This window comes from Haliotis rubra, unplaced genomic scaffold, assembly GCF_003918875.1.
Source record: "Haliotis rubra isolate DU_JTF1 unplaced genomic scaffold, ASM391887v1 Scf3, whole genome shotgun sequence".
NCBI classification, from domain to species: Eukaryota; Metazoa; Mollusca; class Gastropoda; order Lepetellida; family Haliotidae; genus Haliotis; species Haliotis rubra.
The window spans coordinates 6,946,673-6,963,917 of NW_025766968.1; the positions used below are offsets into that span (position 1 = coordinate 6,946,673).

The following is a 17,245-nucleotide window of genomic DNA, read 5'->3' on the forward strand; positions in this document are numbered from 1 at the left end:
GAACAACCAGGGGGCCGATGATATTCCAAAAGGTAGTACCCTCCATTGGTAATGTAGCCCATCTAGAGTAAACCGTAGGTACTTCCTCGAGTAGGGATGTATCGGGATATGCAGGTAGGCATCCTGTAGATCTATACTGGCCATGTAGTCCATTGGACGAACGAGGTGCCGTAGTTGAGGTAGATGTACCATGCGAAACGTTGGCGGTTTGCGTAGATAATCCCTGTTGAACGTGCTCATGTTGTAGATGAGTTGGAACTTTTCCTTGGAGTTTTTCTTGGGCACTAGGAAAACTGGGGAGTAGAAACCTGGCTCGATGTTTACTTGATCCACGATTTCTATGGCCTGCTTGGTTAGTAGAGATGAAACAGCTTCTCGTAACTTTAGTAGTTGTTGTGCCTGGAAGTCGAACTTGTGAGGGTTGACTGTAAGCGGAGGCGTGGCCTGTAGTTGGATTCGATATCCGTGTTGAAGGATGTTGGAGACATATGGATCTTGTAGTATTCCCCAGTTCTCCCAGTGTAGTTGAAGGCGTCCACCCACTTGTGAAGGTTGTACAGGAACGGCTGGGGGTGGAAGACTCCAGTCGTTCCGAACCCGTCTTTCAACGTCGATAGTTGCGGGAGCCTCTGGGTGCCCTGCCTCTTCCAGATCCTCCCCTGTAGTTGCCGAATGGGCGGCGAAAAGAGTCCTTTCCACCTCTGGATCCGGACATCTTCCTGTCCCGTGCTCTCTGTAAACCAGTGAACTTCGATCTTCCGGGAGTATCTCTGTGATGTCTGCTTGATGACGCTAGTCAGAGTGTCAATCGATTTAATCATGAGGACTTCTCTTGAATCCTTGATGACTTCTTTAGAGACTTTATCAATTCCTCCAGAGAAGATGGAAGGCGTTGACCATGGGGCTGTGAATAGAGGTGCTGTGAACTGTTCACCCCAACTACAGGAGGCGAGGAGACCTTGACGACGAGCCTGAGTAAGAGCTGCTGAGATGGATGAAAGGTGATCCGTCAAGAATTGCTGGTCCTTCTTCTGCATAAGGAGGGCCGAGTATATCATTCTGTCGTCTTCTGATGTAGAATCTCGGAATCTAGTGATGAGAGTTTCATTAATAGTTCTAGATCTGTTGAGGCCCGAAAAACATTCTTCTGGTCATAGTTTCGACTTGAGCCAGCTTGCGATCCTCGATCTTGTACGTCTTGGCCTTGGCATCGTTGATGACTTTAAAGTTATCGTCGATTTCTTGAGCTTTGTAGAATGGGTCCATGTTATGAGCATAGAACTTCTTGGCGTTGAACTGAGCTAAGTGCAGCGCCTGAGCTTTAGTGGCTGTTTGGAAAGCTGTATCCAAGTTCTGTGGAATCGTTGCTATAGGGTCAATCGGAGGTAGGGTGATCGTGTCTGCGTCGTCCTCCCTCATGAGATAGCTTTAGGGGAATCCCTTGATGACCTTCTAGACGAAGATGACTTGGAGTCTGTAACTGGAGTCCTTCGCGTAAGACCTTCGCAAAGCTTCATCTGAGTCCAGTCCTGGGGAGTGACGACTTGACCTTCGCGAAGGCTGGTGGTCCGAGGCAGAGTCCGGGGATGAGAGGATCCTTCTTCACGAATGTCTTCGCGAATGTTGATCATCAGAGTCCGAGGCTGGTGACGATCTAGGTGTCCTTCGCGAAGGCCTTCGCGAACGCTGATCGTCTAGGTCCTTCGCAGAAGTAGACTGTGACGTCCTTCGCGCAGGCTGGTCCCTCAGTGGTGACTTGGTAGCAGCCGCTACGTTGACAGGGGGTCCCTCAGGGGTGAAGTCTGCGGTGGAGTCTTCGCGAAGGCTCAGGTCCTGGGCTGGTTGTTTCTTTTTCTCCAGCCCGCAGCGGTCTTCCATCAACTTCATAATCTGACGAACCAGGTCGCCCGGGACGTCTGCGAAGTTGTAGTAGCTGCCCTATCTGCGTTGGTAGCGACGGGACCCATGGGAAGATCGTCAGTCCTCAGCGTTGATACATCGGGCTGATTGAGGATCTGCGCTGACGTCACTGTAGCTGACACCGGTCGTTTCTTGCGATGAACATCAGGTATGATGGGCGGCTGCTCATCATACAGGCCCTGTTCTGCGGCGGGAACAATCTCGGCTGAGAAAGTTCTTGCTGACTGCGTTGTTTTCTCCTTGGTAGTAGACGCTGCCCTGGGGGTGCGGAGTCTGCGTTGTGACGTAGATGCCCTCTTAGTCTTAGGCTGCGACGACGGAATGTCTGGTGATGCAGGACGCACCTTGGAGATGGCGGACTGCGGCCCACGCCTCTCCTCCGAGGGTAACTCCAGCGGAACACCAGACGGGAGGGGGTCTTCTGACAGCAGTTGACTTGCGAGGGGTTCCGTAGCATTAGCCATGCCTAGACTCTGTTTACGTGACCTAGCTGCTGCGCGTCTCAGGACGCAAAGTAAATATTTGTCAAAAGCAGAATGAGATAAATTAATACAGAAACTGCAACGTGAACTGAAAGCACATGGTACAGTACAGCTAGGGCATATTAAATGCGGATCAGCAGCAGAAAAACGTAACTTGCAAACAGTGAAGATTTTCATCAACGTAATCTACTGAACAATCATGGCGTCCCGTGAATAAACAGCAGTAATTACAAGTAAATACGAATAAATATTAAACCACATTGTTGAAGGATACTAGCTAAACCTCTATAAGAGTCTTGTAGAGGTAACTAAGTAAGAATAATCAAAGGATATAGTGCCGTAGGGAGACACAGGCGCTCTCACATCCTGCTCACTGGGCGAAGAAGGAGAGAGTGAAGCATGTGGGATGTGGTGGCGCCACCTTTCCCGCCAAAAGGGGCAAGAAAGACAACTCTTGGTGAGTATTGATTAGTGATTTTAAATTGAAGGGAGCTTCAATTAGGGAGATACAAGTGTTCCACTATGTTCGCAAGAAGAAGAAGACAAGCAAAAAGAGCATGAGTCAGGATAAGGAATTCATTGCTACAACAGTACTTCAACATGATAAAAGAATTTGCCTTCGCTATGTCATCTGTCAAATTCCATCAAATGCCTATTAATAAGTTAAACTCTACTTCATGTAAAACATTTCTCACTTAAGTACAGTATGAATTGTATGATGTCCATGCAATACATATTTCAGAGACATAGAAGATTCTAATCATTAAGTATAGAAATGTTTACGTCCAATCACCGTTACAAGAAACGACAAGTGGGATACAGTGGCTACAGCGTCAGCATATCCAGGTTGAAACCCACAAACACGTAAAGATCAAGATCAACATAACTGTTTGGTGTAATAGCATTAATTTTACAGGATGGACAAATAGGAGTAAGAGAATTCTTGTTTGACCTGCATAGTATCTGTAACTTCTTCAGTAGTTATTGTGAGTTCTCCGATAACATCGGTCATCTGTTCAATGGAGTCTTGACTTTGAACTTCCACATCGGACAGTTTTGTCAGAAGAATCTCTCGAGTCTAAAATTCAATTTTCTTTGAATATCTTGAGGGTTACAAGACATGTAAGTCACAGTGGTAACATAATCTTCAAAAATGATTTTGTCTTGAAATCTTTTTTAAATTTATATACTCCATGTTCTAAGAAAGAATGGGCATGGGGCCCCTGCAAAGTTAATGGCTCCAAGTTTGTGGATGTTCTGAACTCCTGAAGCAGTTTGGCTCCAAATTTCAGAGAATAATTGTATTTCTATGTTTCAGCTTTCAACAGTTTGAACATATCAATACACATATACAGGTACCATCAGATATCAGAGAACAGTTGTCATTGTGTATAATTCTAAGCATACAACCTGTTTTATACAAGAGCTAATATTACGGTAATTTGGTTTAGTTTACACTACAAATCTAAGATTTTTAACAGAAGTCCTCTTCACTCTTGACAAACGTGATAACTTTGTTTCAATCCTGCCTGGATGGGAGAAGGATCAAGGTGACCAAACATAAGAAACAAAAAACACTGAAAATTTAGTAGGGGGTCTTGGGGGGTCTTTTACTGCAGATTTATATCAATCCGAAAAACGTTCAAAATGAAACAAAAGGTCCCGGAAATACGCCGAACATTATCATGACTGGGTCACTCCTCAACCTTATTCCGAGGCATCAGCAAGGCCTTAGATGACTGCTTCTATGCCTTTGAACATGTCTATTTCAAACTTCTCTGCAACTTCATAATTTGACATTTTCAATAGCCCCCCAAAAAGGGTCCTAATGCTATCCCTAAATTGGTACACCGATTTAAAAAATGTCAACAAACTATTCTTTACGTACTGATGTGTACAGAGCTTACCTCCAATCTGTTAGCTATACTTTCTTCTGTTGTGTCACTAGCTTCATCATTGAGACTAGTAGCAATATTTTCAGCCAATCTTAGAATATCTGTATCACAGAATGAGATGTAGTTAATGGAACTGTAAGAGTCACACAATATTTATCATAACTATTTCAACAAAACTGTGAAACATTTCAATTCTAAACATGCTCACCTTGATTTCCCTCATGATCGCCTGTTGTTACAGTCAAGTTTTGGACCATGTCATGAAGTACCTCACTTACAGTGTCGTTCCCTGCTTCAAGGTGGAGCACCTGGATGGCACAACAGAAGACACTGCAGAGTTGTGTGAAGACAGATAATACAAATATAAACAGGTGTCTAGTTTCCTGACCAGTGATAATTCTGTGTCCTGACTACTGTTTATATATATGTTTTTCAGCTCCTTATGAGTTGTCCACAGCTTACATCATCATTCTGATACTCACTATAATTGACGTCAATAGCAAAATGTTCTTGTGCTTTACCATAGTATCAGTCAGTATCATATCTGCTAAAGTCAGGTAGTTAAGCTGTTGAACTGGAAATTACAGTTTTCCAAAGAGTATGAATAAAAGTTGCTAAAAATGCAAATAAACCAAAAAGAGAGATGCTACTCATGTAATCATAGCATCATCCACCACTGGGACACCTTTTGAATTCCTATCAATAATTGAAGATCACACATTGATTATTTTTCTGTTTTCATAATTTAATTTCTTCTCAGGAAATAATACATTACACAATAGCAGTGTACATTAAATGAGCACAAGAATCATAAATAGTTCAAAACTGACCTGTACGGAGACAGTGACAGACGTGCTTGTACTGTAAGAATCGAACACCAGAATGGATATGTTGTGTGTGTAGTTGCTACTCTCCGGCCCAGCGGAAAAGGTAATCTGGGAGGTTGATGATGCCTGGCCATAGTACAGCAGCTTGTCTGTAAACCAGAACATACGCTACTGGGAAAAGAGTTAAGGACCACCAAGCACAATCTTTTGTTATGATGCAGACAGAGATCAAACAACCAACCTTGCACTCACTACAAGACACTCCCATAAGATACTCTATCCACTCTACCATGTAGGCGAGGTGAGATGATATCATGAAAACCCCAGAAGGTTAGTATGTAGACCACAAACACTTAGTTACAATACGATAAAGACATGAATGTTATGATAAATAATAAAGAAGTTGGGATCCATGAGGTCTTCTTGACCCTAGAGTTATCGACAAAAGAGACAAGGAAATAGAGAATGCCGTACCATTTTCCCCAGCCTGATTCTGCAGGTACATCCTATACAGCAAAGGCGTGTCTTGGTCCAGAAAGTTGGAGCATGTTGCAGTGAAGTGGGTGACAAGGGCCTGGCCGGACTGGGGGGAGATGGTGCAGGATCCAGGGACAGGGGGACTGTTGGTGACGACAGTATAAACTGTGCTGCCTTCCTCAGAGTGGCTGTTTGTTACTGATACAGACATTACCATAAAGTATGACAGTAATATCATTAGTTCTTTGTACTGATATTGTTAATTTAGGCTAACACTAAATGCTCTTTGCCAGCATGTTGGATAACTGATGTACAAGTAGGGGCGGTGGGGTAGCCTAGTGGTTAAAGCTTTGGTTCGATTCCCCACAGGGGTGTGAAGCCCATTTCTGGTTTCCCCCACTGTGATATTGCTGGAATATTGCTAAAAGTGGCATAAAATCATATTCACCAACTCACTGATGTACAAGTTGTCTGTGTACTTTGTGATTTTCTTTCTGAAGATATAAATCATTTCACTGTAAATTCCTGGAATAGTCATTACAGTGATTTAAGGGAGGACATTTTTCAAAAATGAAAACCTTATTTATCCTTATGTTTTAACACACAAACATTTATTTTTGCTGGACAAGCTGTATTTTATAGTAAAAAACTGATTATTCGGTTCTACCCATTACAGCAAATTACTGTGGTTTAACCTGTGACCAAGAACAAACTCTAGGTCACTCCAAAATGTTATTAATGATGGGTCTACTTGAGCAAGTTTGGTTTTATGTCCATTTAACAATATTCCAATGCTATAACTGCTGGGACACCAAATAGTATGGGATTCATACAGACTATCGGGAATCAAACCCAGTGATTCAGAATTACAAGTGAATGCTTTAACCACTTAGCTACCATATTGCAGAGTAAACATCAATTAACAGTTTCAGGCAAACAATAATCATAATACATTATTGGATTGCAGATGGTAATGCAATGTGTCTTATACAGTCTATGACCTTAGTTACAAAGCTAAAGGTCCAGTTGAGTAAGATTATCAGTCACTTGAGAATTCTGTACTAATATCAAACCTTATTGCAACACTAACTTCAAGTGAAACTCATGCCAGGAGAAATGTGCGAGTTAAAGTAGTCAGAAATGCTAGAAAAAATGCTTTGTAGCCTTAATATCTTTAGAAAGGTGATAAATGTACTATGTTGTCAATATATCAACTCACCTATAGTGTATATAATTTTTATTTCAATTGATTTAACATTCCCATGAATTTAAAGGGCAGGTTACAGGAGAGAATTTGGTACCAAAACAACAACAACAGATTTTTTCAGAGTTCAACAACAGAAATCTGAAGGTCTTTACATTTATGCTAATAATACAGGTGGTGTAAAAATTAGGGCTGCAATGAATACACTATGTGGCGAATATGACATGTATCATGAATATTGGATAACGAGTATGAATACAATGTTGTAGTTAAGTGATTCATGTACTATATGGAACGCCCATGTTGACAGAGTTAATTTGTCACAGCAATAACCAGTGATATCATGACACTCAAATTTGGTATGTAATAGTTATACTCGACAGTACCATGTGCAGTCTTGGCGAACTAAATAACATGACTTGCACTACTGCAATGCTAGTACATGCATATCTCACTTTGGAAAGGACATAAGGGTTTAAGTAAAACATGCTCCCTTAAACAAATCATAAATATTCGGTTCTGGTGACCACGAATAACGAATTGAATTCATGAAGGGCTACGGATTGATTCAGCGAATATGCGAGTGAATCGTTACAGCCTTAGTAAAAATATGAATTAAACAAATTCTTAAACAAATAAATGTAGAATGTTTGTGTTACTTTACTTAATTATCGTTTCTTTATTGAAGAAATATGAATATACATGTTAAGTCTTGATAAATAAGTTTTCCTTCATGCATGCACATCTTTATCACAGTGTCCACTATGGCCAACTATTTGCAGTCAATTGTTGCAAAGGTTTATAAGTTTTTTTTGTGCTTGAAAGAGACAGAGGTAAACCTTTCATTAGTTTAGAAAGGGTTTATTACAGAACTTGTTGAGCTGTTGGTATGTCTTACCAACAAGTTTACAATATTGTAAACAAATCAGACAAGACAGGGACCATCTCAAAAGCAAAACCGGGACATAAAACCATTCTTGACAACTTTGACAAGGGAGTACTTAGACGGGCGGTCTACAAACTTTATGAAAAGAAGAATATATATATTCTAAAGAAGCTACACCAGTGACTTTGTTAAATCTTTGGCCAATGTTCACAACTAGATTAAACTGACCAAATTACATCCATATTTTTGCAATGAAATATACTGTTGACATGCTGACAATCAATCGATAAGATAACACAAGTGAAAGGATTCTTTCCAAAGTACAGTAATTCGTATGTTTATTTCAAAACAAACATACATACACAAATGATCCCTTACATAACCAATACGTATAGTATACTATACGTACACATATTCAACATGTTGAAGAAAACATCTATTGAGATGACCCTTCGCCCGAGCATGTGCTCAGGTGTCAATTTCACCTGTCGATACCGTGCATGCTGATGACGTAACACTGGCAGTTAATGTTTGTATCAAATAACGTCCCACTACCACTTATTTTTCTAAGTTTTTGGTATTTTCATCAGTAAAAACACATTTTAGGGCATGTCTCAAAATGTATTCCCTCGGTCTACATTAGGTAAAAGTTTCTTAAAGTGATATTTGTTACTTTAGTAACTGTAGTACCTCTGAATTTTAAATATAAGTCAAAAAGCATTTTTCTAGCATTTCCGACAGTACTTTAGTAGTACTTATTCACACTGCCATTAATCATGAAGACGTAATAGGCAAACAGATTCACTGGTTGTATGGATGATAGTTCGATACCTGTAACTGTGATGTCATAAACATCTGATGCACTCAGGAAGTATGCCGACAGTACGAACACTGACTGATGAATGCCGGTAGTTGTTGCAGCAGCAAGCTGGGCTGCATCTATAGGCATGTTTGTGGAAGTGCTGGTGACAGACCACTCATAGGTCTGTATGGGCAGTCCAATGTCATCACAGTTGAGACACACAACCTCCAGTGCCAGGTTCTCGGATGGGTTCAGCTTCATCCCACAGCCCAATTCACACCTGCAGTCAACAGCACATCAGATATATCCAACAGAGCTCACCTTAATATACTCTTAAAAAAGTTGGGGAAACTGAACCTTCAGTTTGGATAGGAAGTATAAGCATTAACAAACATTTCAAATACAGACATGTTATGAACAGACCACCATTTCTCTTTATCACCACCCCTAAACACAACGCATGGGATGCACGTGCACAACGTATTAGCCCCGTCCACGTGCATGGGGTGTCATTCTTGATTTTGATTGTTTTCAAGAAAGTCGATAATTCACTGTAGACCATTAATTTTGACAATCATCATGCATCACACAGTAATTAGTGATTGTTTCTAGCCGGGTTTTTTTTTGGTTTGAAAATGAAAATCATACACATGCAAATTTCACGTCATACACCAATCATCTTTCATGAGCAATTAATGTACAAACAACTATGGTCATAAGGAAGTGCAAGTGGTGATGCACTCTCAAAACATTCATTATTATCATATCGACATTGATTGACTCTGGCAACCTCCCAATTATGTCTTTTGTAAAATAAAAATGAAGGTCCCCTACCTTTTTAGAAGAGTATAGTAAGAGCTTAACTTTGCACATCAGAAAGACTAGTCTGTTTCAAAGCCCCTGAAGTGCAATTTTTTTCCTTTTGCCCAGACCTATTGGTAATACTAAAGTTCTCAATGAATCAACCTCAGGTTCAGGTTCTGAGCCTCCCTTCAATCTGGGGCTACTTTTCAATTGAAAAGGAATTGTTTGTTTCTATCAAAATTATATGTATTTAGAGACTAAACGTTAGCCTGCAGAAAGTGCTATCTGAGATCAAGTTGGTAGTAACTGTGTTACTTAGCACATTCATGAGATCCACAAGATGTCACCTCACTAGTACCTGTTGAACTAAGCAATATTTCTTTGGGTTTGCTCTAAGAATACAATGAAAATAAGCAAGTATTTTACAGGTGCTTTGCATAATAACATCAGTTGCACTCACAAGACATAGAAAAGAGTGAGTGAATGAATTTTATGCTGCTTTTAGCAATATTTCAACATTGCTGATGGGGAAATCCGGTTCACACATTGTACCCATGTGGGGAATTGAACCGGGTCTTCGTCATGACGAGCGAACGCTTAAACCAAGAGGCTACCCCACCGCCCTGAATTTTGGACAGAGCAGATTCATGAAGCATGAATGTATAACAGCATTACCTCCCTATACTGCGTATTAAATCAAGATCACTACCTACCTTTATGGAACATTCCATAATGAGCATTACCTAACTCTATGGTACAGGTTTCAAGAATCAAGTGCGGGACAGTAGAGTAGCCTTGTGGTTAAAGTGTTCACTCGTCACAACAAAGACCTGAGTTTGATTCCCCACACAAGTACAAAGTGTAAGGTGTACGTTGCTGTGATATCACTGGTATATTGCTCAAAGTGGAACCTTACTCACCCAAGGATCAAGTAAATACCTCAGCTTAACTATGAGGCTGATCTACGTTGCATGCATATTCATAACATAACAACTCCAATATAAGATATGTGATAAAGGATTACCTCACAAAGATGGATGGTGTTGTTGGGTTTGTGATGAGGACACTGATATTTGCTGCTGAGCCTTCAAATCCGGACTTGGACAGTTCCATAGTCAGTTTGTATGTCTGCCCAAGTGTGAGCAGATCAGGTGGTATTGTCAAACCAGCTTCTGCAATATCAGACAAATATGGATCATACAAAGAGTCACCAGCTCAATCACTGAATTATCATATTTATTTGAAGTCTATGAATGATTTCATCTTTAGATATTTGTAAAAAATCATTGTGTGATGTTGTATTGATACAGACTTCTTCAATAATCAATCCAAACAACTGGCTAAAGGGTACGATTTACCCAATAACTTATATCTACATTGAGACATTTCCCTACATCAGTTGTGGTTCATATGCACATATGGGTGGTGGTTTAACATAGTGGTTAAAGTGTTTGTTCGTCACGCTGAAGACCTGGGTTCGATTCCCCACATCAGTACATTGTGTGTAAAGTCTATTACTGGTGTCTCCCGCTGTGATATTGATGGAATATTGCTAAAAGACCAATGGGGTGAAATGAAACTAATTATTTTCAACTTCTTATGCTATTGAAGTCAAGCCACTTATCCTACCTCATGTAAGAATGTCCATATCTGATTGGTTCACATGACTTTGAACAAATTACCATGTATGCCCGGTGCATGGCCGTGCACCGCCCAAGCGGGGTATAAATCTTTGCAAGGGAGAATATCGACTGGTCAGTACGATGTTAGTAAAATATATGATTGAATTTCAGTTTGATTTAATGTTACATTTACATAATGAGAGATTTAAACTTTCGGTAAGATAAATTTGTTGTTGCATTATGATTTGGGTTATACGGGGTTCATGCTGTTGATCACTGGATTGTCTGGTCCAGACTTGATTATTTACAGACTGCCACCATATAGCTGGAATATTGCTGAGTGCGGCGTAAAACTTACTCACTCACTCACTCATAATAGCTAATCTATAGTCCGTTTGGCTCAAAAGCGGACCAATGAATTGCAATCTAACTCGAAAACTAATGAACATAAAATACTCAATGAAACACTGATCATAATCAAAACGTCAGACCAACTCTGTGAGTTTTTTGCAGAATTTATGTCCTAAAAATTAAAAAGCTGTTTAACAAACTATCATTAAAATATTGACACAGTTCACTATTTGTTACGAGGGAGGAGTGCAGAGAAAGGGGCAGCCAGGTGTGCGAGAAAGGCTGGAGACGGCACAGCACAGGTTAATGAATCCATAACTTTGTCGGCACTTGTGCACGTGCTTCTCTAACACCTGGCTGTCCTTTTCTCTGCACTCCTCCCTCGTAAGAAATAGTGAACTGTGTCAATATTTTAATGATTGTTTGTTAAACAACTTTTTTAATTTTAGGACATAAATTCTGCAAACAAATGACAGAGTTGGTCTGATGTTTGGATAAGGATCAGTGTTCACTGAGTATTATATGTTTATTAGTTTTCGAGTTAGATTGCAATTCATCGGTCCTCTTTTGAGCCAAACGCACTATACCTGAGACTGGCAATGTGTTAGATGCACTCTCTCCTGGCCAAACAGTGTCATAGAAGTCACATAATCCTCCGTTCTGTGTACAAGACCAGGAAAAACTGAAAAAGGGAAAACGAAAAGATTATTTGCAATGCAGCCTTTCTTATTCATCACTTGAAACTAATACAATCACTGATAAGGCAATACAATCCTATCCTGTGTTTTATAAAGTCACCACATCCTCAGGCGAACCCTGTAAAAAAGACCTCCAAGTGGGATAGTGTGACATCAAGAACAATCCCCTGTAATGTACAGACCATGTTGAGAACATGGCCAACTCATCTGCAGTTCCAACACTTTAATAATGCTTGTTGATTTACAAGCACTCTGCTAACACCAATGCGACATTCAGGCTCTATCCACAATTCCGTACATTCTCTAATGAGGCTGTTCTATTACTTTTCATTCAAGAATGCTGAATCCTTTTGTCCATTTTAATTATGACGCAGCAATTTTCAGTGAACTCAAGTAGTTGTGTTTCAGGTTTCCAATGCTAACTAATCTTATCTTGTATAAAATTAATACACTTACTACATATACACATGTAACTAACCGCCTCCGTGGTGTAGTGGTTATAGTGTCCGCCCGGAGAGCGGAAGGTCGCGGGTTCGATCCCCGACCACGTCATACCAAAAGACGTTAAAATATGGTACTTGTTGGTCCCTGCCTGGCGCTTGGCATTAATGGGTAAAACAAGGACTGGTCGGCTCGGAGTCAGTATAATGTGTGTGAGTGGGGTATTCATGTTTCACTGCGGCATGGTATCTCAGTGGGCTAGCACTATAAAACCAGCTTAAGTCTGGACCAGTACAAGCAGCCGCACATACACATACACATGCATGCACGTCGTCATATGAGCGAAATATTCTCAAGCACGACGGTAAACCCAATTTCACCTCACCTCACCTGACACATGTAACTGACCAACATACATAGTGGTATCCCACTGTGATGCATCTGTTCTAGCCCCTTTCTGTATACAGGGCCTAGATTTTTTAAGCTCTCTTAGAGCTAAGATAGTCGTAAGTGCCAGACATTAACATTAACTTACGACTATCTTAGCGGTAACAGAGCTTCGAAAATCTAGACCCAGGAGTCTTGGAGTAACTGTTGGTTACAAGAAAAATGTGATTTCTTTATCATGTTCGGTGTGTACTATTCTAGTTACTACACTTTCACTAACATGAATGAACCTTGTATTTGATGTTTGACTGTTCAGAGTCTGGGGTATAGCTTGTGTGTACCTCATGTTTAACTGGTTATCAGAATGTGGGCTTTAGCCTGTTCGTACCTCATGTTTGACTGTTCCTGAGAGTCTAGAATATACCTTGTTTGTAACTAATGTTTGACTGTTCAGAGTCTAGGATATAGCTTGTTTGAACCTGATGTTTGACTGTTCAGAGTCAAGGATTTACCTTGTTTGTACATGATGTTTGACTGTTCAGAGTCTAGGATATAGCTTGTTTGTACCTGATGTTTGACTGTTCAGAGTCTAGGATATAGCTTGTTTGTACCTGATGTTTGACTGTTCAGAGTCTAGGATATAGCTTGTTTGTACCTGATGTTTGACTGTTCAGAGTCTAGGATATAGCTTGTTAGTACCTGATGTTTGACTGTTCAGAGTCTAGGATATAGTTTGTTTGTACCTGATGTTTGACTGGTCCTGAGAGTCTAGGATATAGCTTGTTTGTACCTGATGTTTGACTGGTCCTGGGAGTCTAGGATAAAGCTTGTTTGTACCTGATGTTTGACTGGTCCTGGGAGTCTAGGATATAGCTTGTTTGTACCTGATGTTTGACTGGTCCTGGGAGATGGGGTTATAGCTTGTTTGTACCTGATGTTTGACTGGTCCTGAGAGTCTAGGATATAGCTTGTTTGTACCTGATGTTTGACTGGTCCTGGGAGTCTAGGATATAGCTTGTTTGTACCTGATCTTTGACTGTTCCTGAAGTCTAGGATATAGCTTGTTTGTACCTGATGTTTGACTGGTCCTGGGAGTCTAGGATATAGCTTGCTGGTACCTGATCTTTGACTGTTCCTGAAGTCTAGGATATAGCTTGTTTGTACCTGATGTTTGACTGGTCCTGGGAGTTGGGGTTATAGCTTGTGCTTGCATTCAGCACAAGGGGGTGATTTCTTGGCAGTGTCAGGAAAGATGCAGATGGAGACAGAGACGCCACTAACGGTTCTGCAAGCATTTTCAAATAACCCTGAAACAACAAGATGAAAACAGTGTAACAAAACCTTTGAATCTATTCATGAAGACTTCGTAACATCATCCCATCGCTAGATAACATTTATATACCACTACCATCGACAATCAGTGAGATGTAATCCACATAGAGTTCAACTTCAGGTCATGTTCATGTGTTCCATACCATTAGGGACCCTGTAAAATGGATTTGCTCTGTGGGTATCAATAGTTTCAGATGCATACCTTGGAATATTGAGTTTACAGTTTGTAGTTAGTCTAAAGTTGCGAATTATGATAGGTATAATCTAATTATTTTGAAAATTGACTTGCAAAGTATCTGTGTAAAAGAAAATGAGTACTGGTAGTTTATCCACATCATAAATGTTCTGTCACAAGAATGAGTGAGTGAGTGAGGGAATGAGTTTAGAATTACCCCGCTTTAAGCAATATGAATACACAATGCCAATTAGCACTTTTTCTCTTTTACACAGGTACTAAGGAATATTCCAGCAATACACCGGAAATGGCTTTCAGACATTGTTCCTATTTGGGGAATTGAACTCGGGTCTTCAGTGTGACGAGTGAATGCTTTAACCACTAGGCTAGCCACCGCCCCATGACAAGAATGAAGAGTGAGGAGAAACAACATCATTTTTATATCCTTATGAAGTTACTGGCTCAAATTCTCTATTGTGGAGCACAGGCAAATACTCCAGTTCCAAGCACATTGCACAATTTCATGTCAACTATACAGAACACCTGAGGCCTATCATGCTGATATGTACTAGTTACATGAATCAAGAGTTTTATGCCTCTAAAAACTACACTACATTTTACAGCATTTTATTAGTGTAGAAATGTACTCAACCTGACCAAAACAGTGATCACCTATGGGAAAGAAACATTTGCCTGTGAACTAAGACTTTGATCAAATTCAGAGGTTTAAGCTGTTTGAAAAACATTTGAATGACAGGTGGCAACATACAACACATATTATATTTGGGATTACACTTCCTCAGTAAACTACAGATTCTAGTACTTTTGTTGGGTTTAGTCACGAACCCACACCTTCACAGTCAGGCACCTAATGATAATCACCAGCACACAAAGTCAGCCATCAAACCCATTCAGCCACCGCAGCTTTGATATTAAATGGCATTATGTATTCATGAGTGGCAATAAATTCACTGTATCTGTTTCATTCGACAATAATAATGAGAATATATAGCGCGCCTTTTCCAGGCTAGAAATTCTGCTCAAAGTGCACAATCTGATCATTATTACCTCGGATAACCCAAGCTGCCTGTTGGGCGCTAGAAGTCTCATGACTTATTTCACTGGGTACCCATTTTCTACTTGGGTAACAGAGGCAATTTTGAACAAACTCACTTGCCTAAGGACAATGTAAGGTAGTAGTATACACAATGGGGCTACAGGAACAGGTCCCTCCCAAGAGCTCAATTTATTTAATTTTTTTTAAATTGAGCCCTTTGGGAAGTCCCTCATCCTGTAGCCCCATTGTGTATACTACTACTGAGGTGCATGCAAAATTTGATGAAAATCGGTCAAATAGTTTCTGAAATATTTGACTTTTAAGTGAGCATGGGGTTGGTAGGGTGAAATGTTTGTTTTTTAAAAAGAAGAAGTTTTCTATGACAACGGGAGGGTTTTGAACTCAGTATCCTCTACACGAGCAGACTGGCTCTGCTAGCGTCAGTGTATTAAAACTATAAATAGCTTATGCACCTTCTAAGCTGATGAATGTCGATTCTAAAATCATGGATTGTGAATTCTAAAAAAATTTCAGCGTCCATCAATACATTTATCGTGTTCAGCAGTGTTTAGACCACCAACCAGCATTGTTTTTGTATTTTATTAAACCTTTATTTGAGGTGAAAAGCCTTCTAACATATTCGAGGCGAGAAGGCGGAAGTGAACTGACTGATTTGTGTTATTATAGACGGAGCTCAACTTAGACATGCAATTCAAAAATAGATTGTGGTTTCTAAAACAAAATTCAGCGTCCATTGACCTGTTTGTCGTGTTCAGCGTATTAAAACTCCCTGGGAGTATCGTGTTTGTATTTTATTGGAGGTAAAAAGCCACCAAACTGTGAAGCGGAAGTAGAATTTCTGATAAACTGTTTCTAGAAGTCTGGTACGCTCAGCTTATAAAACGGGTTCAAGACATCCTTTGCGTTCCTATAGACGGAGCCCAGTTTAGGAGGATGATGAAATCTCAGGAAAGACCTGTTAAACCAAAATGTAACTATCAAGTCCCTGGTAGCGTAATCGGTTGAGGTGTGGACTTAGGATGTGTAGTTGCACAGCTATGCATTGTCTGTTAGTATCTTACCGTTGCCTTAGTGGGTTCCTTGCAACTTTCATGTGTTTCGTTGGTGGTAGCAAGGAATCAGGAGCACATCAGCTGCGCTCAGCTGAATTGGGGCACTCTCGTGGTGAGAGAAAGGTAGCCGACACATATGTCTCCTTGGGAGAAGTTGCGCAACCTTCATCTTTCTACTTCACCCTAGGGGAATTGTGGCTACCAGGGATGTTTTGCTACTTTTTTTTAAAACCTTTCTATGTTTCTATGCCTTTCTATCTTTACCTATTGTTACAACCACCACGACTGTTAGGTGAGTAAGTCGCTTTTAGCAAATATTCCAGCAATACCAGACATGGGATTCACACAATGCAAATGAAGCTGTTTGATACTTATGTACATGAAGCTGTTTGATAATTATGTACATCATCTCACTGATTACATTGTTAAAATTGAGTGAACTGTCTTTATTCATATATTCACACCGTTAACATCATCAAGGGTGCTCACTAAGCCTCGGCTGTCTACTCGGCTGTGATGTTGATGACCGCGAAGCAATTTATCATGAATCTTCTCCGATAATAATTTGTTTGGTTTTCGTAAGGAAGGCTTGTCAGGCCTGTTGCTTCCCTTGTTCTATGAATTTCTTTGTCTCGTCTTCGCTGATGAGGTCATTTTTACGAGACTTGGTCCGAATCTCTTGTTTCATTCTGTGATATTTTGCGATTTCTGATAGCATCAAACGAAACTCTTCCTCGGAGATTTTAGTGTTGGTGAGCGTGGTGGTTCGCTCCGGCTAGAATTCTAATTTCGTCGTGTTTCAATGCTTTACG

The 17,245-nt window shown here is 40.3% G+C and overlaps 1 protein-coding gene across 1 annotated transcript in view; it reads right to left on the reverse strand.

Annotated features, from left to right (window-relative positions):
• The window catches only part of LOC124282526 (polycystic kidney disease protein 1-like 2), a 59,311-nt gene that overhangs the window by 26,102 nt on the left and 15,964 nt on the right, over window positions 1-17,245 (reverse strand). Inside the window, exons 4-12 of the mRNA XM_046718540.1 lie at window positions 13,961-14,103; window positions 11,858-11,952; window positions 10,322-10,469; window positions 8,523-8,773; window positions 5,599-5,799; window positions 5,128-5,273; window positions 4,506-4,605; window positions 4,310-4,398; window positions 3,355-3,480 (exon numbers count right to left, since the gene is read on the reverse strand). Of these exons, the coding sequence (XP_046574496.1) occupies window positions 3,355-3,480; window positions 4,310-4,398; window positions 4,506-4,605; window positions 5,128-5,273; window positions 5,599-5,799; window positions 8,523-8,773; window positions 10,322-10,469; window positions 11,858-11,952; window positions 13,961-14,103 (1,299 nt within the window). The remainder of the gene's footprint in view (window positions 1-3,354; window positions 3,481-4,309; window positions 4,399-4,505; window positions 4,606-5,127; window positions 5,274-5,598; window positions 5,800-8,522; window positions 8,774-10,321; window positions 10,470-11,857; window positions 11,953-13,960; window positions 14,104-17,245) is intronic.